We start from the raw sequence: 26,237 nt of genomic DNA, 5'->3' as shown, positions 1-26,237 counted from the left end.
GTATCGTACAGATCTCCACGAACCCCCCGAGTCTGATATACAATCATGAAATAATTTCTCTTTTTAAAACATGCGGGAGAACTCCTTGCCATAAACGCCAGTCCTGTGAGCTCTACTTAACCAGGTTATGCTCTCATTCAGAAACTTCCTGCAAATGCATCTTGGGCTTCTCTTGTCGCCCTCGCCCATTCTTGCGCTGCTTCCTCTTCCTTGCCCTGTACTTCATAAGAGTGAGCAAGCATACCGTCTGCAACGCTCTGCCACAAGACATTGCCACTGCGATGAGCCTGCTTGGCTGCTGCTAGGGCACTTTTCAGAGCTTGATCGCCAACGACGTTCTCGAATAAGCGGCTGCGCATGATAGCGAGTGTGACGGCTGCGCCTAGTAAATTTTTAGTGGATTTGGACCCGGCCATGGCAGACTGTATGTGCTGCTTTTGTTGATTGAGCTGCTGGGGTGGATCGGTGCTAATAGCAGCCATAACGTTATGCCAAGCAGTCCGTAGGTCGACATTGTGGTGGCTCAGGCACAACGGCCTTAGTTCTTCGATCAGATCAAGTGTCGCTCGATCGTTTCGGTGTGATGGATGCTGCATAATCCAAAGCCTGTTCAAACCAGCTAGCATGGCTAACTCGCGATGTGCGGCTTTGACACCAGTTCCACGCTGGTTTAGATCAAAGTCAGGCTTTTGGAAGGTGTTCATAGCAGCATCCAGTTCCCCTGTGCCCTGGTCAAACACTCCCGATAGGTAGATAGCCAGCAAACGCAGGATGCCCTGCGTGGACGGTATCATAATATCCTGAAGCTTCACGATGTATTGCTTTACCAGGTCCCATCGACATTGACTAGCTGCGTATAGGCCAAGTAAGATGGTAAGGTAGCAGTGAGCTTCCAGCCGCCACTCACGCTGCGCAATGGCATCTTGTAATGAAATGGACGGCCCATATCTAAAGCCGGCTGTCACTTTATCCCCTAGTACATATCAATAAAATACCCGGGCAATTAAGCAAATGCCACTTACAAGTATCCAGGACTTGCACGCCTTCCTTCAAGAAATCGACTGTCTGTCGACTTTGTCGACCTTGTGGACCATTTGTGTTGGGCTTGTGCATATTCACGAGTCCTGTCAAAGTGAGGCTAGACATGTTAGCTAAGTTGGGGAAAATGTGTTAAGGGTGGTAGCTCACACAAGGGAGTTCAACTCGACTTTGGTCATGAATGACATGACAAGAAAATCCTGTGGAACACCCTCACCGCTTTGAATGATGCCCGCTGTATCACTACTAATAGTCTGGCCGGTAGAAGGTTGCTTCTTGACCGGAATGAGAAAGTCAGACTTGACGTTATGCCAGTCGGTGCACGCATCCATGCGATCTTGAAGCATTTTAAGCTTATCATGCATCAAATCCATGCCAGAGTGGTTGATAGTGCAGACAAGATCCAGGAGTAGCGTCAGTATATCAAGTTGCATGATATGAATAGACGGTTCACACTGGTACTTCGCTACTTGAGCAATACAAGCTTGGACTTTTTCAAAGTTACCATCTTTGGAAGCCTTGAGAAGTGCCAGACCTTCAAGAATGAATGCAAACACACTCAGGGCATCGTCGCCACGGGAGCTAGCTGTAATTTGGATAGAGCGAATGTTCTCCAATGCACTGGCGTCAGCTGTCTGACCAAGCTCCATGTAAAATGAAGCCTTCAATAGTCTGAAAGCATAAACCCATTGGATGTGTTTGTAGCTGTGAAGTAAGTCAATAGATGCCGGACTTCAGTTGCTACGGAACTTACGTTTCACAGTCAGCGATTTGACGATCAGCTGCATTCAAAGCAGCCTTGTGATTTCGCTGAAACAGGAGCTTCAACCTGATATAATCCATGCAATATTTGAGATCGGCCAAGCCATTCTGTGGGAGTCGGTCAGCTGTGCAGTACGGAGGTAAGTTGGTCGTCGCTTACCTTTTCGCAAAGAGAAATGCCTTTTGTGACAGCCGTCTCAGCTTCCATTGGGTTCTCTGTCTCTTCTAATACTATCGTGGCGTACCTCAACCGCATCTTTGCTTCTTGACGCGGAGATAGTCTATTACTTTGCAAACACGCCTCTAGACACGCCAGGCCTGTCGAGATCAGTTTCTGGTACTCGTCTATCCGCGTGGCATTTAGTGACATCGCGACATCATGTACGGAACCACGGGCCTTATCAAAGCACTCTTCGGCCACTGCCACCATAAGATGGACAGTGTCAAGGGGCCTACTTTTTGGCGTGCTTGCGGGTGATTTCTTGGTAATACTCGGAGAGCGAGCATTAATCGCTGGTGAGTTTACCACGGATGAGAGAGGGCTCGGTTTTGCCCGGGGAGTGGCCATTTGAGGTTGTGTCTGCATAGGTTGGTGATGAGATGCCTGGACTTTTGGCTGAGGAGGCGGAAGAGGCTGAGTTTGTGGGCTGCTCAGCATAATATCCATAGGCTTGACAGTGCCTGATTCGTACTGCGTGTCCCAGTTCGCTGTCTTCCCTGTGTGAGATGTAGGACCGCCTTGTGTCTGATCCATGGATACTGGTGGGAGCGATGGCAGTTTTTGGATGTCTTGCAGATTCACATAGACCATCTGCTCCGGTTCTTGCTGTGCAACTGGCTGTTGCGTGGTTGGTTCCGGGACTGGCTGTGCAACTATCTCCGATGCGGGCTCATCTACATCTATTATTATAGGTTCCTGCGCAGGTTGTCGAATTATCTCTTGCTGCTGTTTGGAAGGGTCCTGGCGTGGTTTCTGGCTCTGTTTTATTTGTCGAGCCTGTGGCTGAGCCGGCGAGGCTACCTGCTTTGGTGCAGTTTGCGGTGATGGCTGAGGAGCCGTCACCTGAGGTTGCTGCTGATAGTGCGCGTGCTGCTGGTATTGTTGCTGTGACGTATGCTGCTGCGAATACTGTTGGTGTTGAGACCGTTGTGGCTGCGCCTGGGGGAGTGAATATCCTTGATTTTGGGGTATCGAAGAAGGTCTCTGCTGCGGTGAAGGGACGTGACCAGACTGCCTTCTCGGTTGAACGTGTTGTTGAGGCGACGCGACGTGCTGCTGGTACATATGCTGCTGTTGCTGTTGATGATGATGCGATTGTTGATACTGTTGCTGATACATCATGTTCTGCCCCCCCGGGGATTGCTGCTGCTGCTGCCAAACATTCGCTGGAGGTGTATATTGCGTGGCAGCTGGTTGCATCTGGTGTCCCCCATACGCTTGTCCCGTTGTATCGTATCCCTGAAAAGTCGTTTGCATGCCGCCGAACTGCGCTATCTGCTGCTGCTGAAGGTACGTCTGTTGTTGCTGCTGCTGACCCTGCTGTTGAGGCATCGAATAGAACTGCTGCTGGTGCTGATGTTGAGGGTTCGTATACTGCTGGTAACCGCCGGGCATATAAGATGAAGGCGGATTCATGTCGGGCACTGGCAGCGGTTGCTGTGAGCCTTGTTGGCTCTGGCCCTGGCCCTGGCCATGAAAAGGCCTGTAGTTCATGGCCTCTCCTAGGTCACTGTATTCCGCTTTCTCGGTATTGATTTCAGCATTCGATCTGTCGTTTCGTCGCGGTGCGCAGACCAACGCGATTGCGCTTCATGGTCCGTCCTGGTCTGTCGGTGCGTTTGCCATTCACGGACGGGGTTGTATCGGCTCGCTTGTCAAACACAACAATCTATAGCGCAATCTAGCGAGGCTCGTTCGTCCTGCTCGTTATTATCTTGTTTGCTGCGTCTGCGGATTCGATCGTGTTAGGTTTAAACCATAAAACAATGGAAAGGCACGAGTGCGACAGGATCCTATCGTCGTGTCGCAGAGCAATGTGATTGGCCGAGGCGGTATGGAAATTGCGGAACTACAAGTTAAACTAACGATTATTCGATGGAACCAACAAAACTTCCTTTTGTGAGCTTTATCTTATTAGTGTGACTATTGTTATCTTTACTTGCACTTGTTATTGAAGACATTAATAGAGACTCATAAGTTAAATTATTCATCATGTGCTGCAATCGTTGCTCGTGACATGCTATTATCTTACACCTTGCGATAAGTTTCCGACATGTCTGCTACTTTTGAACAAACCCAAATGCAATAGATCATCCCTACCAAAACAGAGAAAATCCAAGGCCCATGCGCACTTCTATAACCATACCGCTGTGCGTCAGGGCATGCAAGATCCTCCTCCTTGGGTATTAGAAGACGAAACAACCAAACATAAGAAGAAACTCCAACGAAGTCTGCCCACTGCTAATCCTCCGTTACATATGTAATGATCAACCCATGCAAACCCATTCAGCAAAGACACACCATCGAGCTGTGCGATCTGCGAGTACAAGACCTCGCCATACACCCTTCTCTGAACACTTGATTATTGTCTCCCAGGTTCCACCATCACTAGCAGTTTCGCTACCTGAGAGACTTCGACCTCCAACGTGAATACCCTTACGATCCTCCTTCCTCATAAGACGGAGGATCTTGCCTCCCGGAGTTTGAATCGCCAACTTGGCAGGCTTCTTCCCAGCCACAGTGCCCGTAGCTGAGCTTGGGGTCGAGCCGCTAACACTGGACGCATTCATGCTCAGCGCTGAACTGGGGCGGGCGAACGGTATGGGGCTGGTGCCGCCTGGATTAGATGACGGTGTAAGTGCCGATCCACCCAGCGAACTTGGGTGCTGTCTGATGGCGAAGACAAAAGTATTGTTAAGAGCAAGCCTTTGACACTGCGGCTGAACCACATAGATATCATGCCGCTGTGCGTGAGGAGTTGGATGTCTTGTGACAAACTCATAGGGCGGGTTTTCACCTGTGTGGACAATAGGCAATGCAAAGGCAAGGGGGTGTGGAATATCCTTGATGCTGTGCATAAGGCCTCGCTTGCCAGCATAAATCTTCAAGGTACCTTGCCCTTCATCTCCAGGCAGTAGAGCTTTGACAGTGTATCGCTTGATGCCATTGAACCATTCAGCTTGAGCCAGTGCCCTCTTCTTGACGATATCGCCGCTTTCAAAAACATCTCCGTCTGAATCTCTCGAATAGCCTCGAACTTCGACCTCGGCGGCGATCTCCACGTCGCATGGAACGCTGAATTTGATATGAACCATCTCTAGATCTTCGATTCGAGTCAATGCAGTATTGTAGTCCACCATCTCAAAACCATTGCGGAAGAAGGGCGCACAAGCACATGGCAGATTGAGCAATGTTTCGTGTGCGACAGGTGGTACGATGTGCTGCTGACTGTGATGTTCTGGGATATGTGTCCAGCAAATCTCCAGTGGCCTGGTCAAGAACCACCACGGATCGGCCATGTTATTGGCATTGGAGTATAAACCCCGCCGAGGATACGAGGGGCTGGCAAGACAGCAGTCAATCATGCGCCACTCATTTTCAACGAGAACGGCATTCCACCAATGGTTGGGTCGTGGCATGATGTTGATTTCGGAAACCTCCCCTGGAGACTTGAGATAGCCTCGAACGATCTCACAGTGGATACCGATAGCAGAACACATCTCCATCACTAGGACAGCATACTCCTCAGCACACGCCCTTTTGGCCTGGATAACCCGTGATGTGTCGATTTCACCCTCAAAGTCCTCTTCCCAGCAGATCTTCTCGGAGACCCACGTAAAGATCGCTCGCAGCCGCTGGACCTCGCTCCTGTAGGGTCGGCATACGTATGTAGTGGCAAGTTGGATGGCTGTTATGGCGGGAGGAAGACCGCTGATGAATCGGGAGTTCTTGTCTACTTGAGACAAGTTAATCCCTTGGTAGTTGGTGGGATCCTGGACTGGCTCTCCGTCAGCCCCTTCATCTCCTTCGACGCCCTCGTAGAGCTCATCGACAGGATTAAGGGCAGGGTGATCCATCATTTGACATCGCTCGCGGCGCTCAGTCAACTCTATTGTACTGAGCGAATTGGAACGATTCACATCACGTCGGACCTGAACCCAATCAACACCGCCAAGACTCAGTCCCATTTCTGTCGCAACGTCTCTATTGGTAGACGTGCTACCCATACCTGGCATAGGCGAAGCTCCAGCTGGCATTGAACGAGCAAAGGGTGATTTTGGCGAGTCCATACCGAGACCACCAGCAACGAGACCGCCACGGCTGCTCGCAACACCTGTTTTGGCGGTGTCAAATATTTTGCGGAAGATGTTCCTCTTGGGTGGTTTTGGTTGCACCAAGCCTCCCAATTCCAACGAAGGATCATCATGGAAGCCGACTTGGGTCTGGGGACGCTGTTGCGCTGGAGAATCACTTGCATGACTGCTGTGATAGGTGACTCCTGTGAAAGGAGAGTCCGGTCTGTCAATCTCAAGGTCTCGTGCTCCCAGGGCACTTTGTGCACGTTGACGCTTGCCTGAGCGTGCAAGGCTTCCCGCACTAGTAGTGCTGAAAGCGCCAGCTGATGTCCCGCTCCATAAGGTCCTTGAAGTGCTTTGTGTTGATGAGCTGGTGTTGCTCTGATTGCCTGACGACGAATTGGTCGAGTTGGTTTTTGTTGTTAATGTGCGGGCAACTCCTCTTCCGATCTCATATGCCGACTTGCGAGCTCGTAGCTTTCGCTCAGGCTCAATAGACCGGCCCATAGACGATTTCGGCCGCTCGTACGGCATATTTTTAGGGGGCGGAGGAGGTGGCTGGTCATCATCAGGCTCGCTAGTCCTTGAGTTCTGACGATGCATTTGCTGAAACCGCTTTTCCATGCGATCAACATAACTGCTGAGTTTGTCTTCTCTTCCTCCACTTTGATAAGACACCTCTTGAGACGATTCGCCGCTATATGTTTCATACCCCTCATCTTGCGCGATTCCCATCGAAGTTTTAGGCCTGCTTCGCTCCTGGTCCCTCCTAGTTGAACGATGGGATAGCATATCAAAGGATTCTGGAGACCAAGGATCGGCAGGTGGCTCGGGTGAAGGAGCTTGGCCAGGCCGTCCAAGACCACCACCTAGTACGTCCAATTGCTCCATGACACCATCCATGGCCTCTCTCAATGGAGAAGGCGTCATACCTCCAGCGGGCGACGGCGGAACAGGGGAGTTCCTGCCAGGGGTATATGGCATATATGACCTATCATCGAAAGATCCTCTAGATCCATGCCTAATTGTTGGTTGTGGTGGCTGTGGCGGTCGGTAGGAATTATTAGAATTTTGCCTAGAGGGCGAGAAGGGCTGGAAAGAGGCATTGGATCCATGACGGGAGATATCAATAGATCTCCTATGCAGATCGTTGGATCCTCCTCTCGTCATCTGCCGGTGAGGAGGCGGTGGTGGGGGAGGCGGTGAGTTACCTCTATCCTGTCCTCCTCGATAAGGGACTATTTGACGATGGAAAGATGGCGCGGGAGATGGACCTCTTGAAGCATAGCCATAACTTTGGTGCATCGGAGGAGCAGGAGAAGGCCCCCTTGCATCGTAACCATGAGGAGGAGCTGGTGATGGAGCCCTCGAATGGTGGTAGCTTTGCATTGGCGCAGGTGAAGGAGCCCTCGAGTGGTAACTGTGCATAGGAGCTGGAGATGGAGCCCGTGAGCCATAGTGGTGAGAAGGTGCCGGTGAGGGTGCGGGCGAAGGAGCTCGGTGATCCTGGGCTTGAGGTGGCGCAGGTGAAGGACCTCGGTGGTTATACGACTGAGGAGGTGCAGGCGATGGACCTCGTTCCGTTTCATGAATACTAGGTGCGAATGAAGCACCAGAGTTTTGCCGCTCCTTAGGTTTCGGGGTCTCTTTGAAGATCTCGGGTTGTTTCGCACTGGTGTAGTGAGGAGCCTTGGCGTATGCTTCGAATGGCTTTCGAAACGTTCTGGATTTTGTCGGTGCAGTACTTGGTGGTGCGTTTGGTACAGGAGCCGGAACAGATTTGGTTGTTGGTCGGAATTGAGAGGGGAGAAGCTCAACAAAGTTGGAAGGGAACGATCCCACGGTCCGTCGATCTCGGTATAGTCTGCCTACCCACCACGAACCATCACCAGCATTCAAACATTCTATTAGATCTCCCTCAATGAATCCCAGATCTCGTTTCGACTGTTCTCAAGTTAGCGTAGTTTGCGGCTTTAGAGGCATGGTAACAAACCTCTCCTCCCCATGAGTATACAGCTCTACACCAACATGGGAACCTCGTCGGCAGAGGTGGTGCAGCGGGTGCCATATTGTTGACGAATGGTTTCAAGCAGAGACTAGACAAAGCCCAAAGTTGGAGGTTTGGACTCGAACAATTCGAGACGAAGCGAAATGAGGATCTATCGGACTGTAGATACAGGCATATCAAACACGATTTTGTCGGACAAGGCTTAACGACCAAAAACACGATATGCGAGGCCCCAAAACGAACAAGTCTCAGGATGGCGGATATGGTTGTGCAAAGGTAAGGCAATGAATGAGTAATAAGAAATAAAGTGCCACAGATCGTGGGATGTACAATAAGGCAATACAGAGGCCTCGAGAGTAAGGCTCTTGTAAAATTAAAAGAGCGCAAGAAGCGTGTTGAAAAGTAACGACGGTTTGAAGCTACGCCTGTCAAAAAAGCGGTAGGACAGCCGCGGTGCTCGAGCGTCTGGCGTCACAGCTGAGAGAGGTCCACGTTGCTAGGGCAACCCGAGATCGGCGGGGGTTGGCGGTTCAGTTGTCCCACGGAAGCTTTGGCCATTTGAATGCAAGGGGAGCCTTGGACTCAACTGAGACAACAGAAACAATGTTGGATTGAAGAAATCGACCTGCCTAGGCGAGTCACAAAGAAGTTAGCATACCAGAGAGGAAAATCATCAGACAGTCAGAAAACTTTTCTTCGGAATATTCACTTCTGTCTTGAGAAAGGCTGGATCCTGGCTTTTGTGGTCTTGTTCTTAAAGTTCTTTTCATGTTACATGTTCCCTACTACCTACTTAGGGACGATAAGGCTGATCTGTGATACCCACCTGGTACACACAGAACTCATGCATATTTCTTTTGGATCGTATTTTCATCTGAACATTATTGTCGGTCGGAAAAATAGGCAATGTGCAGCTGTCGTGTCACTCTTCTGTCCATGGTTCAAGCTGCCCTGCATGAGGGTGGCCTCATTTTTCGCATAGGTAGGCAGCATTTAGATCCAAGTACCAAGGCAAACATTAGAGGGTGGTCCATTTCCACCCTGCGGTCTAGATGCTAAAGTCAACGTTGCTGGGGATCGCAAACGTGCATTGGCCATCCTCCAAATTTGGAGCTGGGTGTGAGGCTGTGGGTGCATTTCCCCATCTCGCTTTAACTGGGGCCCTGTTCTGGTTGCGCCGTGTTGCATCCATATCATGAAGATCCTGGGAGCTTATAACAAACAAGACTATGATGAGAGACGGGGATATAGCATGAAGATAAGGAACCTCCCATAAAGTCAACACACTTTCTTCGCTTATGGCATTGACAATTTGCATTTGACATTTAGATATTTCCCATCTCACGGAATCCCATCACCGCAGATACAGAGCTCTCCATATACATGGGGCAATCAATGAATATAAAAAGAATTCATGAAATGATGCGACAGGTCTTCTAATTGATAATGGATTTTACTCTCGTGACCATGTCTCTCTACCCCATACTTCTTCTGAGACCAGTTTCCTCATCCAGAATTCATTGACATCAGCAGTCTCAGTCGTTAAGAGCAACATGCACTAGGATGCCTACCAACCTCTTGTCCTAAGTTCCAGAGTCTCTTGTGCCTTGAGACGGATGAGCCGTTGTGTTGCAACCTCCACAACTGGTACCTTACCTTAGTGCGTTGGAGACTGTGCAAGAAAACAACAGACATGATACGAGCAGACATAAACATATGAGCATCTGTCACACCTATAGGAGTCATCAACTGCACCGTGAATTTCTGTCATGTAACCTTTTTCTGTCCTAACTAAAAACCCAGCCATAGAAACAAGCAATCTGGGCGCTAAGCAATGTGCCAGGGAAGCCGTACAGGGCATGACAAGCTAAAAGTGACCGGGGGATAGGATAGCTCCCCACCGAGTGTGGCACGGCCTGCTGCAATGTGCCTCAGTGAGAAGTCATGAGAGACAAAGCAGCTGGTATGTGACTCTTTGGCAGAGACTCCACGAACCTGCATTTGCTATATAAGCGCGGAGGGAATATTTTTGAGCCAGAAAATCACGGAGTCCAGCCTTTTTTCAGTATTCGATTTTACAGGCTTTCAACAATATTTAATTCTCGATCTATTGCTTACACCAGTGTCGGACCATCCACTCGATTAGCTGCCCTCTAAGCTCCCGTCTCAAAGTAGGTAAACAAAGGGCCCGGGGGTTCCATCTGGCTATAGCTTTCGACAGGGTCTGCTTCCCAGACAACCATCCGTCTACCTTGACATTCATCCGCATGACTTTTAATAAACGACGACTCCAACTCATCGCACACGCTTTTGTATCTTGTTAATATTGTTCGATTCACTCAGCAGACGGCCTTTGCGCATTGCGTTAATCACAGATCTCAGCATTAGCTTTGTTTATTCCGTTGTCTCTTCTGCCCGAGCAGCGTGAATCTAAGTAACGTCGAGACAGTGCATGACGTCAACTCACAATGGCTGACGAAGGCGTTGCTGAGCATTACCAGGTCCTCGAGGAACTTGGCCGTAAGTATCAATATTGGCAGTATCTCTCCGCATTAGCTGATGGTATCCTAGGTGGCAGTTTTGGCGTCGTATACAAAGGCATTGAGAAAGCAACTGGCGAAACTGTCGCTATCAAACATGTAAGTCCGAGTCTGATCCTTTCGGTTGCCTGGTACACGAGTTAACACACAACGTCAACAGATCGACCTTGAATCCAACGATGATGATATCCAAGATATCCAGGCCGAAATCGCTGTTCTGAGCACTTGCGCCAGCTCGTACGTTACTCAATACAAAGGCTCTTTTTTGCGAGGCCATAAGTTATGGATTGTCATGGAATATCTTGGCGGCGGATCCTGTTTGGACCTGGTATGTCTCTCCATAAAATACTCCGACACGAAGTCTCAACTGCTAACCGGGAATAGCTGAAACCCGCCAACTTCAGCGAAACGCACATTGCTATTGTTTGTCGCGAACTGCTGCTCGGCATCCAATACCTTCACAATGAGGGCAAGATTCACAGAGATATCAAGGCCGCCAATGTACTCTTATCCGAGACCGGCAAAGTCAAGCTCGCCGATTTTGGAGTTGCGGCCCAATTGACCAACATCAAATCGCAACGAAACACTTTTGTCGGAACACCTTTCTGGATGGCCCCAGAGGTGATTCAGCAAGACGGCTACAGCTTCAAGGCCGATATCTGGTCTCTGGGTATCACAGCTATGGAGCTGGCCAACGGCGAACCCCCACTGTGTCACATCCACCCCATGAAGGTCCTCTTTCACATCCCGAAAAATCCGGCTCCTCGTCTTGAGGGCAACTTTAGCAAAGATTTCAAGGACTTCATTGCCCAGTGCCTCACCAAGGACTATGACCGTCGACCATCTGCAAAAGACCTACTACGGCACCGTTTCATCCGTAACGCGGGCAAGGTGGAGGCTCTACAGGAACTTATTGCTCGTCGACAGATGTGGGACGCCAACCAGAACAGACAGAAGCATCCTATTTACTATCAAGAGACCCTTCAAAGCATGACCCCTAAGGATGAGCAGCAGGAATGGGTCTTTGACACAGTAAAGTCTGTCGCACCGCCTCCCAAGAGGCCAACCATCAAGCAGCACCGGAAACCCTCATCCATCTGGAACGCCGAAGAGGCGATGAAGAAGCTGGATGTCAAGGATGGCCCTCTTGGAGGAACTTCTCCCGCCCCGGGTACTGTCAGAAAGTCAACGGTCCGACGAGCACCGTCTGTAGCTCAAGAAACATCAACGCGGCCTGGTTCTCCCCGGGGTTCTATCGCTCCTAAGAGACCTCTCCAACCAGATATGTCGTTTGGCAATTCAGGATCGACTATGCGTCTTTTCAGAAGAGTCCCTTCAGATGGTTCAAACGGGAGTCAAGGGAACCGACCAGTCTCCCCCGACGATGTCTTCCGTGACGAGAACCTGCCTCGTCCTACCACATCCCCTGTTGAACCGTATGGCAAGGAGGCTGTACTGGGGAGACGCTTGTACAACAAAGCTGTGGAGCCTTCTCTGGCCGAGCTACATGCTCAAACCTCTGCGATGCAGAAGCGAGAAGCGCTGGCCAAGTTATCTGATGCTTTCGCAGCCTTGGACGCAGTCGATCCTGAGGGGGCCTATCACCTTATGACGAGCATGGTATCATCAATCTCTCAAGACAACAAGCTTAGCGCAACGATCCTTCGACAGCCTGCTCAGAAGACTCCTGGGGACGGCACCCCGCAAGGTACTGTGATTGTCAAGAACACCACCCCTGCGTCGAGTCCAACCAAGCTCGTCATGGCCTCAAACAATCCTCATTTGCGCAGTCATCGACGCCGTCATGCTGATACTCCTACCATGTATGAGAAGAACTTTGACCCTGAGAAGTTGGCTACCGAGAGCAAATATCCTGGTCAGGAGGCCCGGTCCGGCATGGAGCATTGCAAGCAGTTATCCGACGTGCTCTACTCACGTTGGGTAGACGGTCTTCGAATCCGTTGGCCCGCTGTCTGATTCTCATGCGTGATTGGCAGAGATGAACGATAGAACATGGCGGCACTGCGCCTTATATGCTGTACGATTCGTATGCAGTTTCTTTTGCTACTCATTTTGCATTGTCTGCCTTCTAGATGGAAGATAAAAGCGAGTCTTTGAGGAACTTATTGGCAGCGGTTTTTTCATCAGCATTTGACGACCCCGGTCAAGCATGACGCTCACGATATAACGATATGTCGCGGATGATCTCATTGACCTGGTCTATTAGTTTGGTTTTCCTGTTTTTCTGCGAGGTGCGTGAGGCGTTGTAAGGATTGCATTTAAGAACATGGATGGTAGGGAGGCAACTCTTGTTTTAATCTTTCATTGCATTGCAGCTGTTTCGATATTGGCAGGTAGACAACTAGATGCAGGCACAGCCTAGACTTGTTAATTGAGCACAGTAAGAATCTGATTATAGTGCATCTGTATCCAATAATCTAAGTGACAATGACGATCTTTCCTTAACGACTGTATCATGCGCAAGCCAGCTCAAGATTTATCAGGAAGCATCGCTAGGCCCAAGAGCCAACTTGATTCTCCAATTCTTGAACTCATCAGACAAGATATCGCCGTGACCTGTCTCCTCCACCTTGAATAGCTCGATCGTTGGTGACTGAGGCTCGCGTCTTATTCTCCAAACGCCCTCATCGTTTATGTTCTCTGTTAGCCCTTTTGATGGAGCAGATTAGCAATGGGCCCCATTCATACCTGTTAATAGTACTTACACTCTAAGAAAGTGGCGGCAAAGTTGACACACATATCGGCGTTCCATTTGGGATTCGGATCGGCATTGACCATGTCGGGAATACGATGCGTTTCCATCTCCCTTGCCTCGACCAGAATACCATCCTGTGTGCGAAAACCGACAACAATGCGCGGCACACCGAGAAGAAATGACTGTATCCAGTACTTCATGAGTTTGCGTTTGAAGTTCTCCATGCCGCCCGGATTGCGAATCTCGGCTGATGTCTTGAGTTCAACCCAGTTGATGGGGCTGCCCTTTTCTTCAGGCTTGGAATCCCAGACTGTGGAAATGTAAGTTGAGAAAAGGAGAACTGAAGGACTTACTCACTGGCATCAACTTCGCCACCAAGACATAGAACAGATTTACCGATACCCGTGCGGACGACAGAACAATATTGAGCTTTATTATTGACGACTTCGTTCTCTCGATTTTCGATGAAGTCGCGGGACATTTCTGCCCACGGTGCTGGCAGAGTCGACAACGTTTCAAACTTGTATCCTAGATTACGATGTGAGCAACCGTAACGTACATCTGAAATAGAGAAACACACCCCAAAACTGCATTACTTCTAATGGCGGCCCTCTTCTTCGTTTGTTGTTTCCCTCATTTGATCTGGAAGCGATCTTGTAGGCGTTGTTCTCTTCGATGAAGCTTTTCAAATCAATTTCCAACATCAACATCTCTGGGATTCCTTGGACTTACATGCAATCCTGCGTAAACAACTTGTCAGTGATTTTGCTCCTAAGGACGCGTATATCATCTTTGACCTACTTGATACAAAGTGGCATTCATCTCAAAGCTATTCGTCGATAAGTCAACGGGGGAAAGAGAGCAGACCGCCGGTGAAGACCTACCCATCCATCTGGTCGAAAGGTGCTGCCATAATCTATGCTTGTAGATTAGCTACCTACTGAGGTCAGATCATCCATGGGCAAAAAAAGTCGAACCTTTGTCATCATGCCTCTCCATGTGACAACGTTGGCATCAATCTTCTTGCCTGTTTCTTGCTCGTGTGCAGCGATAGTCTTGAGGAGGCTGTCAAGGTGATCATCTCCGGTATCGTCCAACTTCTGAAATGTATCAAATCCTTTGGAAAGGTCAGCCCCAAGCTGTGGTGTGTAATAGTACTTGAGAGATGAGTCGTCTAGGTGAAACTCATGGTTGTCGTCGTATGAGAAGCAGGCAAACTCCTGTGAAAGGTTTAGTATAAGCCAGATAGATAGCTACGGAATGGCTCGCTGTATTGGATTGCACCTTTGGTCTTTTGACAGGCTGACTTGCACCAGCAAAGCGGCCTATGGGTTGAACTGAAAACCGCGCCGACATGATTCTCAACAGAGAAGACACCTGTCTCATTCGACGACAATAGTATACGTCTGAATAGTGCGTGTAGCGTCTCTAGATAAGACGAGGGCCAGAATTCGCGTGAAAAGCAGTCTTTACTGTAGCACTTTTGTCCTATGTATGTTGATGGAAGTCTGGACAAGGTGTGACGCTACTGCTCAGGTGTCCCGATCAAGTTCATGGGGATTGGGGGTTTTAGTGGAGGCTTGCAGCGACCTTGCTGTGCCTTGCTTTAGCGCTTACACAAGCCCCAGGTTCAGGAGCCGCAACTCGACCACTAATACAAGTGCATCATAAATAACAACCTACTACTCCGTACCTAACTTACCAACTTCAATTTGCTTCGAAGCATCAAGGCTGCAAACAAGAGAGTTATCCAGTATACTAGAATCCTAGATCACACAATCTTTGGATGCCTCGGTTGAAGGCCTAAGATAGATGCCTGCTTGCTTATGTTCAGTCCCAACGACATGACACCGAGGAAAGCTGCGTTGTTTGGGGTCAACTAATGTAGAGCAAATGTGAGGAATACCAAAAACCGAGCTCATTGTATCTTGTAATTGACGTAGAAAAGCTGCACAATCGTTCGGACCGTGTCTCGGACGTCTCGTTGAGTTTGATGGCTTCATGCTTGAGTTGTGGCGCCTCATGCCCAGTCTAATATTGTCTCGTTTGCTGCCCTAGTAGGACAGGAGAATCACAAGTGAGGAATCACTTTGGAGTGTGCGTTACACGACGCTCATCAAAATTGAATGATATTTGCCTGCCTGTCTGTGCAGGGTGTAGAAGATGCGCCTATTGTTTGGGCTACGTACTAGAGGTACCTTGACTGAATCGGCCGAAGGGATTCTAAGCCTTGAAGAAGCTTCACGACCAAAAATTGCAAGAAGGAAGGCACCTGCCACTCTCACTTTACACATTCATCTACCTATCTTACTCCATTTTCTCTGCCACAACTTGATTTTAGTTAACTCTGAACTCTGAAATCTCTTCGGTTTCTATTTCTTGCCTCAACTCAACACCTGCACCTCGTGTAACTACACCCATCCACTGAAGCGCCCTGTCTTTCACCTGTGTCCCCTGTGCCTTCTTTCACTGTTCTTGCGCCTCACGCCCCCAAGATCCACTAGCTCGCCTTAGGACCCTGATCTCTCACCCTGAAAGCACACTATCCTTGGCCTGACCATCACGTGCATTCTAGCGGGAATTGATCGACGACGTTCCCCAAAGCACTCCCCAAGCTGCTTCTGTTTAGCAGCCTCGCTCATATCGCGGCGCGCAACCCTCGACTTATTTCAAGCGTTGACCGCTGAAGCTGGTCGCCGCAGGGAATCGTCGCTGGATAGATCTTATCGCGGCTTCGTTATTGTGCTGCATCTATTTGCCACGCCCGTGTGCTGCACTCCTGTGGCTTTTCGGGTTCGGCTCCATAGCTATCATCCCACGTACGTTATACCAGCGTACCCATGGTGAGAACGCGCAAAGAAGAGAATCAGCCCACAACCAACACACCCAGAACCTCATCAGTGCGCAAATCTAAAAGAAAAAGAAAAGGACAAGCCCAAAACAGTGAACCTGAGCTTGTCCAACCGTCGCCTGCCAGAAAGCGCAGGAAGTTGGGCAAGAAGAAAGAGTGGTGGAACATTCGCCGGGTCATTGATGAAGAGTACTTAGCAGACCCCAAAAGTGGTGAGATTAATCACCGGTGTTTTGTAGAGTGGGAAACTGACTCTGACGGTGAGACTTATGAGAACGAGTGGATTCCGGTTTGACGCCCTGTCAAGTTAATAAGACGAGATCACATACGCTAACATATGCCTTAGTACGAGGACCTCAATGCTGAAGCACTAGAGGATTGGGAGAAAGAGAAAGAGAAGAGAGAACTTGAAAGCACAGAGCGTGAAGCTCAACGTCGTGAGACAAGAAATCGACGAGGGCTTCGAGATCTCACACCTCGTCAGGGTAAATCCGAGACGCCTGTGGATTGCAACAAACAACAACAGCCAAAACTTGATGCATCGACTCCTAACATATCTCGATTCGATTCTCACGAGCAAGACGTACAGCCAAACCGCAGTTTCAGGATCAAGTCCGAAGAGCCTGTACCTTCATTCATCTCTGCTTCATCTGTTGACGCCGAATCTGTGAGCTCCTTCGAACTCTCGAGGGCACCTACTCAAGGAGTTGTTGTTCTGTTGAGTAAGCCTGACAACTTCGACCCGGCTGAGTATCAAAGTGTCACTACTCAAAACAGCTCTCAAAGGATTACGGATCTTGAGGATGATGATCAGCGAGTCACATTTGCATCACAACTAAGTCAAGACACCATCCCAGATTCCCAAGATTTATCCGGAAATTGGGATTATCAAGATCGCGAGAGCCAACCTGCTGCTAGACCTGACTTTGTTCCAAGAAGTCCTGAAATATCCGAAAATCCATCATCATCTTTGGTCGAAGACAATCCTGGAAGCAACCGCCAAGTTCGAGAGGTTGTATGCCAGAAAGAGGTACACAATCGCGAATCCATCGTCAGGTCACCAGAGAGGGAGGCTTTTCAGTCTGCCAACGCTCCTGTGGATCTGAAGACGGAGTATCCTGATTCCGAAAATCCTGAAGACAACCTATCACCCACTGATTTTGGAGGGTTCACTGGTGCGGTTTACCAGGACGACCAGACTGAGGACATTCATAATCTCGAAGAGACCCACGATTTAGAAGGTGAAAATACTGAGAACCGTGCCGATACCAACAATCAGATATTCGACGGAGATAATCTCGGCTCGACCGGGGGTATTCGAGATACCTTATCGCCGGAAAACGAGAGTTTTGAAACTGCCAACTCTCAAGCTAGCCATTCCTCGAACAGCCGAGACTTGCCTGTGAATCAGGACCCATACGGCCAAGATAGCGTCTCGGTTAACCAAGGTTCTGGGGACGGGCAGCGAGTGGTCCAAGATCACGTCCTTGATTCTTCGAGCCGCCTTCCATTCGAGGAAGAGACTCTAGGTAGTCGGGAACCGGGTGTGGAGCGGAGTGCGCCAACTCATCACCACCCCCAAAGTGATCGAAACGAAAGACGTGGACTGCAATCCGAAAAGGGCGACGTTAACCCCCAGCGCCCTGATAAACCAAATAGCGTGAGTGGCGTAGAAGATCTCTCCCAGTCACAGGCACTATCCTCCTCAAGCAAGTGGATTGATATCATCGTTCCAGATTCACAGGGCGACTCGAGTCTATCCACCGACCTGAACATCATCACGGGCAGGACTTCAACGCTTGTATCAAAGGCCGAGGTTACCCCTCTTGCTTCACCAACCCAAATTGTTCTGGATTCGGCTGCGACTGGCTCAGAAATCATACCATCTCGTCAACCAGGCCACTCTCACCCTGCAACATCCGAGGGAGGGATCCATCTTGATAGTTCTTTGCCCAGTGACCAAAGCATCCGGCACGTCGTAGGGGAGACAGCTGCATCTCCACGAAGTTCTCCGGGTTCACAAAGGACACAGAAGCCCCAAACATACTATTCTCAACCCCAAGGGTCGTACGGCTCTTTAGACATATCGAGCTCTCTCTCTTCCGCAGCTGGGACTCTCAACAAGACTGCTCGCCCAAGAGCCACAATCAAAACTCAAGCGAGTCAGGAGAAAGGTTTTGAGGCGTCGCAGCTTTCTAAACCCGAACCCGAGAAAAATATTGTTTCCGATCAAAGAATAGGCTCCAGCCAGAGACCACCTTCTCCCACAACCACTACACAGATGATTCGAGACTCTGAAGGGCTTGAAAAGTCTCAATTGACTTCAAAACAAAAAATGGAGCGCCCGGGTTCACAAACACGGGATTCAGCTGTCGATGAGCTAAAAAGCTATATCAATTTCGACAGGGACTCGGCGTTGACACATGTTGGCGATTCTCTCGAAGAGAACCTGGATGGGACACCTTATGAAGCAATCGCCGATGAAGAACCAATTCCTGTTGCCAGCGCAAGTAGCCAGGCTGCTGTACTTCAGTCTCAGCCAGTTTACTCTATGGATCCCTGGAAAGCACAAGCTATAGGAACCAACTCCGACACCCCCGTGTCTTCAATAGCGCCGGCAGCCATTATGGCGGACCCTTCCACCTCTGCAGTTGCCAGGATGCGAGAAGAGCTCAGTAGGAGATTTGCTGAATCAGACATATCCCTCACCCATTCTATCATTAGCCAAGATGAGGAAGATAACCTGCTCCCTGCAACGATTTCCCCCACCGTCATCAGTATAGTAAATGAGCCAGTTGCGTCAACTCATACCTTGAACTTTCCCAACCATGGTTCAGTGCCCACTGAGGCTGAAAGTTCAGGGCACTCTATTACTATGGCTCAAGTTCCCGTCGACCAAGTTTCTGATGTTCTGTCAGAATCTTCAGAGCAGAACGACTTTTACGTGCAAACGAAAGTCACTCTTCCAATGCAGGCGAGCAGGCGTTCTTACTATGGAGAGGTAATAGAGGACCACAAAGACGAAATTCAAGCCTTTAGCCGCTGCTTCACTGGCGAGACTCAAGAAGAGCCCAGTGAAGAGCTCAGTAAAAAGATCAAGAATCTTTTCGAAAGGCTCTTCGAGATTTGCGACTACCCCCAGGATGTCATTGGTAGTGTTCTTGAGACGCTACCCAGCTCTGAGCTCGCCAGATACTGTTGTGATGCCAATCCCAAATTCAGTTTCTTATTTGAACTGATGGATGCACTAGACAGGAAGGAAAAGGAAATTTTGATTGTGGTTGGGACCAAGGAACTGGTGCGACTACTCTTTAAACTTGCTGAAGCAGCAAAGGTTGAATGCTCGGCAGAAAGCATTAACCGGCATACCAAATTTGCTTCGTTTGCAAGAATCAGTATTGCTTTGACCAGCGAAGACTTCGACCCATTTAGCTTCGACGTCATTATCGGCTATGACTATCGTTATCCAAGTTCGTTGATCGCCAGGCAGTTATGCGACAATCCTGCTCGGAAGCCGCCGCTAGTACTACGGCTCGTGACAACGTATTCGATTGAGCATGTATATAATACTTTGCAGGGCGCAACGTTACTCGAGACCCAGAACGCAATTCTCGCATCTACTGTAAGTGCAAGCCGGTATCTCGAAGAACCAGAACGAGGTTACTGTGAACCCCACGAAGTCGCAGAGATTTTTGCAAATTATTTCAATGGAAATACCGACACATTGAATTGGGAGCCTCAAGGTATCCCAGATGACGTTCTTGATATCTTCGAGAATCCGGGGACACAGACCCAGCTACCTTTCACAGGGGACGCCTTATATGGAAATGACTTGAAGCGGAAGCATGTAAGTATCGACTTGTATCTTGAAGCTCACATTGCTGATCACCCTCAGATTAATGATGAAGGCGATGGTGATGCTAAACGAATGCGCACTCTTCCACTTCGCGATCCGCCGACTGACACCAACAATCCTCCTATGCCCATTGCAGTCCGCCAGATGCTCGAAAGTGCTACCCCTCGAAGCGAAAGCAGGGACAGAAAAGCAATGATTTCAGTGCCTTTGGGAACTCTGGAGACAATCCAGGAGCAGGTAAGCACCATGGAAACGAGAGATGTGGCAGTATCTAAATTTGTTCTAGATCGACGAATACAAGCGACAAACTGCGCAGGCAGGCGAAGTCGAAGTAGAACTCAAAAGCCACATCAGCAGACTCGACAAAGAATTGAAGGACCACCGGAAGACCTTGAGTAAGATTGAGTCTTCTAATCGTGCTGCTCTTCAAGATCGAACCGTGGCTGAAAGGGAAAGGCTCCGAACCGAGGGTGTTGCGGCAGCTGCCGCAAAGGTTGCTCAAAAGGAGAAAGAGAAGCAACAACAGCGAATTGACGAACTCGAATCAGTCATTGCGCGTCTCAACCAAAATCCCGAGACAGCCAAGAGGGAAGAAGCATTGAGCGAGGTCAAAGGGCAACTGCAGCTCTCGGAAAGTAGGCGAACGAGCGCCTTGAACGACGTGGATTTCATGAAGAGTCGGTACCAGGATGTCGATGCTCAAGCTTTGAGATTGGCAAATGAGAACAAAGCATTGAAGATCCAAAACGAAGAGTTGGAGCAAAAGGCATCAGAGAACTTGCGTGCCATTCACGCACAGAATGTTGCTATGGAACGCCAAGAACTCTTGGGACAAATTGCCGGCCTCCAAGCACAGCTCCAGCAACGAGACGCTGAGCTATATAATGCCAACCAGAGGCTGGCAAGTGTTTCAAATGGCCGAAACACTCGGGGAGGTAGCATGCCTCGCAGCCCTCGTGTCCCAAGTGGAATGAGCCCACGACCCCGGGCAGCATTCTCTGCTAGTCGAGGGACGAGCCCTATCGGCTCTGGTCAACCATTCGTGGGACAACAGGCAGGAAATGGAAGATGGAATCACTTACAATAAGAGCTACAGAAGGCAAATGTGTGAGAGTATGATGATACCAATCCTTTATATGTTAAGGCTATTATGGAATTTGGCGTATAGGACTGGCAGTTGGGAATGCAGAGCCTCTATCCCAGTATACAATGAGCATCTATTTGAGATGCATAGAAGTTTGACCTGCGCTTCTTGTGAATGCCGAAGACTGTACTGACATGCGAAATTTTGTTATAGCAGAGATTTGTACATCAAGCCTTCTTTGACGTAAAACCACCAGTAGCGTAGCTTCAGTCAAGGTGGAAAGATAAGTCACTCAAATGGATGAACAACGAACTTCAGGTATACAAAAAAACTCCCAACATTGGAGGAGATTAGCAAAGAGCAAGCGTCGCCGAATCGCACTTAAGGCTATAACACAATCGATTTGGGGCTGCCACAACCAAACTCCCCCGTCTACCTCTTGGGTCTGAAATTCTCTTCCGTTTCGGCCAACATCCAGTATACACAGGGCTCACAATATTGAGACCAAGGGACAATCTACTTTTCCTCAGGGTACAGCTCCTCCTTGAGCAACACACCAAGCTCTTCCCGAAGGGGCTTGAGTTCCTCAAGGTACTGCTCGTACTGGCCCTTGTTCTCAACCTTGGTCTTGATACCTAAAGAACAACAGTTAGCAATGTGGCTAGACTAGGGGATTCCCTTGTGAGTCGTCGATGGTTTTCAGCAAGCACGGTCCGTATCGAGTTGGGGTCTTTGCGCTGACATAACTCAAGCAGGGTAGCTTAGACGCCGCCGATCCATCGGTCGAGTGGACGACAAAAAGGTGAAATTGATTGACAAGATTTCGTACCTTCGAAGATGCGAACGGCAGTGCCGAAGTCGTTGACCCTTCGTGCGGCTTTAAGGGCGGCTGCAATCACCGAGGGGGCAGGGACGAGATCGTAAGCGAAGGCGTTGTTGAGGTTGCGCTGTGGTTTGGTGATAAGCCAAAGTCATACGACATTTTCGGGAGCCAGCCGGAGAGCAGCGAGCTCTACCCCGTGGGGCAAACATACCTGAAGCTCGAAAACGTCTTGAACACCATCAAACTCCTTCTCGAACCTGCAGAGAGTGGTAGTTTAGCAATTGAGTTCCGCAAGAAACCTGTGCGGCTGCATTGGAGAGTATTCGGGCGAAATCGCGTGGGGACAGAGCTCTAGGCGGGCTTTGCGGCATCTTTTTCCCACAACCGCAAGACAACCACGCAAAAGGCCCCAATCCTCCCAGTCGATTTGCGACACCTTTCCACAGCACAGAAAACCGATGTTCCGAGCAGCCGGCAGGCCATTGGGTATTAGGAGTGATCCTACCTGGCAGAGAACTCCTCAAAGGTCTCCTCGGCGTGCTCGCTTCGTCGGGGAATCGAGGTGGTGAAGTGGGCAACGGCCGAGCGGGCAACCAGGGGTTGGACAGCAGGTCGAATGGGAGCAGCGCGAACGCTACGGGCGACACGAATGAAGGCGGACATGTTGGAGAGGAGAGGCGTCTATTGTCAGAGACTGGAGATGTCTGTTGTCGGAAGACAAGTCGTGTATTGGTAGAGGTAGTGGGCTGGCTTTTTCCGGCTCGGGTGATGACTGCAGAGTTGTTTGGGCGAGAGGATGGGCTGAGGATTGATGACTAAGGCGAGGCTAGACCAGATTGCGTAGTTGTGGGTTATAGTGCGAATTGTGCTGCAGGTTCACAGTAGTGTGAGACTTTCGATGGAAGCGACAGTGTATGCACTGTACTTTAACGAGCTTACTTCCAGTTAGCTTCCATTCGTCATTGCCACAGGGACCTCGCAAGGGAGTTCAATTGATCATGGTAGCTGAATAAAGTAGAGACTGACGATAGCTTCATGCCAAACGTGCTGGGACTATAGAGCTTGGTATTCTGGAGCAAAACTCTTCCGAAATAACTCAAACTCGGCTCAATTCAGTCAACTACAACGTCCTGCGCTCTATCGGCAAGGCTGTCTTCTGTGACAGGGAATTGGAACGTGAAGACCGCCAATAGTCGGACTGGCATTGAAATTATTACGGCACCCACCATTTGATTGACAGCTGCAATGTAGCCACATCTTGAGACACCAGCACCGCCACACCCATAGCCACAAGTGACACGAACTTCTGAGTTTGAGATGAAGATGAAGTGAATTGAGCAATCACTATCAGTTAAGCGAAACCTTGATCAAGAATCTCATAGGCTTTTACTTTAGCTCAGATGAGCCGTGCTGAGATTCGTTGAAGTATTGATCGATCCAGACATGGGGGAATCTCCGATATTTGTATATAACCTTTGTTCGAAATTACAATGACCAAGGATTCGCAGCAACCTAACTATTTTACGTCGGGTACCGAAGTGACCATTGTGAAGATCAAGTTGCGCAATCCCTCCAGCCTTGTGCTTTCGAGTAGCTGTTATTATTTTCCGGCCTCACCATGAGCGAATCAAGCTTGCAAATGGCATCTGACAACCTGGCATTATGTCGTCGTGATACGATGTACGGATATTAATAATGCCCATTGTCTAACGGGCTTTTATCCCGGAGTTTGACATGGCCAATGAGTTTCAACCGGGCTACACCATTCGGTCATCACCGCAGTCTTGGCATCCAGTAAGCCTCGGGACACGATCTCACAGGCACAGGCACAGCAGAGTCAGACAAGTGTAATAAGCAACGGTTGGGCACAAGCCTCAGGGGACATCGTTAGCATATTGTGTCGTTATGGCATTTCATAAATCACGTGTAGTCTCTAAACATCCTCGTTTCATTGGTGCATCCGGAGAACCCGGCATATTCACATGTAATTGCAGTGTGGAGTGAAGCCTCATCTCGGGCATATGTAGCATGCATGTGCGTGCAGTGCGAGTGCTTCCATCCTCCTTGTGAGGGCGTGCCATGCCCTCGGGGGTAAGAAACAGCGAACCTCACTGTACGGTGTCAAAATAAATTTAGCAAAAGTCATCCTAGGCTTAGTAAATATACCCTAAACTTAATAAATTTATACTAAATTACCTAAGTATTTTTGTCATTTAGGATCGAGGTCCTGTGTTTTCTTTCCTCCCCTAGCCATGGTTTTTCGAAAGGAATTAGAAAATGGTAGCCAAAAGCGCACGAGCCTGGTCAATTCTTGGTACCCGGGGCGGGCCTGTTGGTGAAATAAGATATACGCATGGCAATTGGGCGAATTCTCGAGATGCCCCCTACAAGATGTACTAGTGGCACCTCGATGGAAGGAAAGTGCGGTGCCAGGTGCCACTTTCACTTTACTGCCACAGCGTCCGCGGCAGCCGGAGATCCAATCTGCCCGGTAAAAGTGCGATTGAGGGAAGGTAGCGGTGCGGATTGAAATTTCCCCTTTTTGATGCGCCGTCCTCCTCTGGCTCTCCCTCAATTAAAACTCTACTCTACTTCTCCCCTTTTATCTCCTTTTTAATTCTACGCATTCCCACAATCGCCGTTTACCTGGCTTCTTCTTTAAACCTTTTCATCTCTCCGGAGAACCTTCTTCTTCTTGTCATTCCTTGTCAGTCTTTACTTATTCGTCTTTCACGTGTCGCGTCTTAGGTTCGAGAGAGAAAAAAGCCACGTTGAATACGTAACTCGACTACTCCAAATCCCCTACTTAATAAACGGTCCCGCGGTCAACAATTGTGTCGGTTTCAACGTACAATTCGCCCATCATGTCTGCGTCTCCCGCTACTTTCTACGAGCAGCTTCCGCTGCCCACCATCGACCGGCCCTTTGGCGTTCACTTGTGGCCCATCTTTGACAAGGCGTTCACTGCTGTTGTCGGCTACTCCGCCAATGACTTCAAGTTTGTGCCTTTCGAGACTCCCATGTCCACTCTCAAGTCGACATCGATCTTCATCGTTATCTACTATGCCATCATCTTCGGTGGTCGCGAATGGATGCGCAACCGTGAGCCCTTCAAGCTTAAGGGTCTCTTCCTCATCCACAACCTCTACTTGACTCTGATCAGCGGTACTCTCTTGGCTCTCTTCGTTGAGCAGCTTCTTCCAACCGTTGTCCGCGGTGGCATCTTCCATGCTATCTGCGATTCCGAGGGTGGCTGGACTCAGCCCCTCGTGGTCCTGTACTACGTAAGTTTCCATCAAAGATTTACACGCACTACCAGCTAACAATTGCGACAGCTCAACTACCTCACCAAGTACCTTGAGCTTCTTGATACCGTCTTCCTTTTCCTCAAGAAGAAGCCTCTGAGTATGTATTTGTTCCCAGTGCGACATTGACAAGCTAACATTTACCAGCCTTCCTCCACTGCTATCACCATGGTGCCACCGCCTTCCTTTGCTACACTCAGCTCATCGGTTCCACCTCCGTCTCTTGGGTTCCCATCGTCCTGAACCTCCTCGTTCACGTCGTTATGTACTGGTACTACTTTCAGAGCGCTCGTGGTGTCCGTGTTTGGTGGAAGGAGTGGGTTACCCGTCTCCAGATCATCCAGTTTGTCATTGATCTCGGCTTCATCTACTTCGCCTCTTACACCTACTTCACCTCGACCTACTTCCCCTGGATGCCTAACGCTGGAAAGTGCTCTGGCGAGGAGTTTGCTGCTTTCTCTGGTATCATTACCATCAGCTCTTACCTCGTTCTGTTCATCTCCTTCTACTTCGCCACATACAAGAAGCAAGGCAAGGCTCCTACAGGCCGACAGAGCCTTCGACGCATGTCTCAGGCTCCTCTCCCCGACCCTCATCTGGTCCAGACTACTCCTGTCAAGAAGTCCAACGGTGCCACCGCCACTGGCTCCAAGACCAACGGCTCAGTTCGATCCCGCAAGGCCTAAATGTCATACTAAGACTATGTCGAATCGGCACAAAGGTATTCGGATGAGTACATCGGCCTATATTGATATATTCTCATTTGGTAACGACTGCATAATGCTACGCGAGCATTCGAGCCATTCTCGCGTTGGAGTTCGATCTGGATTGACCTCAGCGACTTCATTACGTATATAAACAATTTGGAGATTCGCTCTTTTCTGAAAAATGGGCGGCTCGGTTGGTTTCGAAGCTGAGATCTGCTATGAATAATAGTCTTTATACGGGTAGCGGTAAT

The 26,237-nt window shown here is 49.4% G+C and overlaps 7 protein-coding genes across 7 annotated transcripts; 3 read left to right on the top strand and 4 right to left on the bottom strand.

Moving 5' to 3' along the window:
* Positions 1 to 137: 137 nt before the first annotated feature.
* FPRO_04348 (uncharacterized protein) lies at positions 138 to 3,514 on the bottom strand (the record flags this gene model as incomplete). Its single annotated transcript, XM_031229848.1, has 5 exons — positions 138 to 973; positions 1,023 to 1,138; positions 1,189 to 1,743; positions 1,793 to 1,908; positions 1,961 to 3,514. The coding sequence occupies 5 exons, from the start codon at positions 3,512 to 3,514 to the stop codon at positions 138 to 140; spliced, it is 3,177 nt and encodes a 1,058-aa protein (XP_031080044.1).
* Positions 3,515 to 4,287: 773 nt separating this feature from the next.
* On the bottom strand, positions 4,288 to 8,164 carry FPRO_04347 (putative SH3-domain protein Cyk3; the record flags this gene model as incomplete). The annotated part of the gene is made up of 2 exons (XM_031229847.1): positions 4,288 to 8,040; positions 8,090 to 8,164. 2 exons carry the CDS (start codon positions 8,162 to 8,164, stop codon positions 4,288 to 4,290), a joined length of 3,828 nt encoding a protein of 1,275 aa, XP_031080043.1.
* Positions 8,165 to 10,572: 2,408 nt separating this feature from the next.
* Positions 10,573 to 12,621, top strand: FPRO_04346 (uncharacterized protein; the record flags this gene model as incomplete). Its single annotated transcript, XM_031229846.1, has 4 exons — positions 10,573 to 10,624; positions 10,676 to 10,743; positions 10,805 to 10,972; positions 11,029 to 12,621. 4 exons carry the CDS (start codon positions 10,573 to 10,575, stop codon positions 12,619 to 12,621), a joined length of 1,881 nt encoding a protein of 626 aa, XP_031080042.1.
* Positions 12,622 to 13,144: 523 nt separating this feature from the next.
* On the bottom strand, positions 13,145 to 14,716 carry FPRO_04345 (uncharacterized protein; the record flags this gene model as incomplete). The annotated part of the gene is made up of 9 exons (XM_031229845.1): positions 13,145 to 13,314; positions 13,371 to 13,670; positions 13,718 to 13,888; positions 13,941 to 14,041; positions 14,093 to 14,100; positions 14,162 to 14,189; positions 14,245 to 14,276; positions 14,338 to 14,580; positions 14,645 to 14,716. 9 exons carry the CDS (start codon positions 14,714 to 14,716, stop codon positions 13,145 to 13,147), a joined length of 1,125 nt encoding a protein of 374 aa, XP_031080041.1.
* Positions 14,717 to 16,200: 1,484 nt separating this feature from the next.
* On the top strand, positions 16,201 to 21,154 carry FPRO_04344 (uncharacterized protein; the record flags this gene model as incomplete). The annotated part of the gene is made up of 4 exons (XM_031229844.1): positions 16,201 to 16,500; positions 16,558 to 20,058; positions 20,107 to 20,304; positions 20,354 to 21,154. The coding sequence occupies 4 exons, from the start codon at positions 16,201 to 16,203 to the stop codon at positions 21,152 to 21,154; spliced, it is 4,800 nt and encodes a 1,599-aa protein (XP_031080040.1).
* Positions 21,155 to 21,667: 513 nt separating this feature from the next.
* On the bottom strand, positions 21,668 to 22,637 carry FPRO_04343 (putative cytochrome-c oxidase chain VI precursor; the record flags this gene model as incomplete). The annotated part of the gene is made up of 4 exons (XM_031229843.1): positions 21,668 to 21,786; positions 21,981 to 22,098; positions 22,186 to 22,231; positions 22,480 to 22,637. 4 exons carry the CDS (start codon positions 22,635 to 22,637, stop codon positions 21,668 to 21,670), a joined length of 441 nt encoding a protein of 146 aa, XP_031080039.1.
* Positions 22,638 to 24,838: 2,201 nt separating this feature from the next.
* FPRO_04342 (putative fatty acid elongase (FEN1)) lies at positions 24,839 to 25,965 on the top strand (the record flags this gene model as incomplete). The annotated part of the gene is made up of 3 exons (XM_031229842.1): positions 24,839 to 25,258; positions 25,310 to 25,379; positions 25,427 to 25,965. The coding sequence occupies 3 exons, from the start codon at positions 24,839 to 24,841 to the stop codon at positions 25,963 to 25,965; spliced, it is 1,029 nt and encodes a 342-aa protein (XP_031080038.1).
* Between the last annotated feature and the right edge of the window lie 272 nt (positions 25,966 to 26,237).

The sequence above is a fragment of the Fusarium proliferatum genome, assembly GCF_900067095.1.
Source record: "Fusarium proliferatum ET1 genome assembly, contig: FPRO_scaffold004, whole genome shotgun sequence".
NCBI classification, from domain to species: domain Eukaryota; kingdom Fungi; phylum Ascomycota; class Sordariomycetes; order Hypocreales; family Nectriaceae; genus Fusarium; species Fusarium proliferatum.
This window is presented reverse-complemented; position numbering and strand designations above follow the sequence as displayed.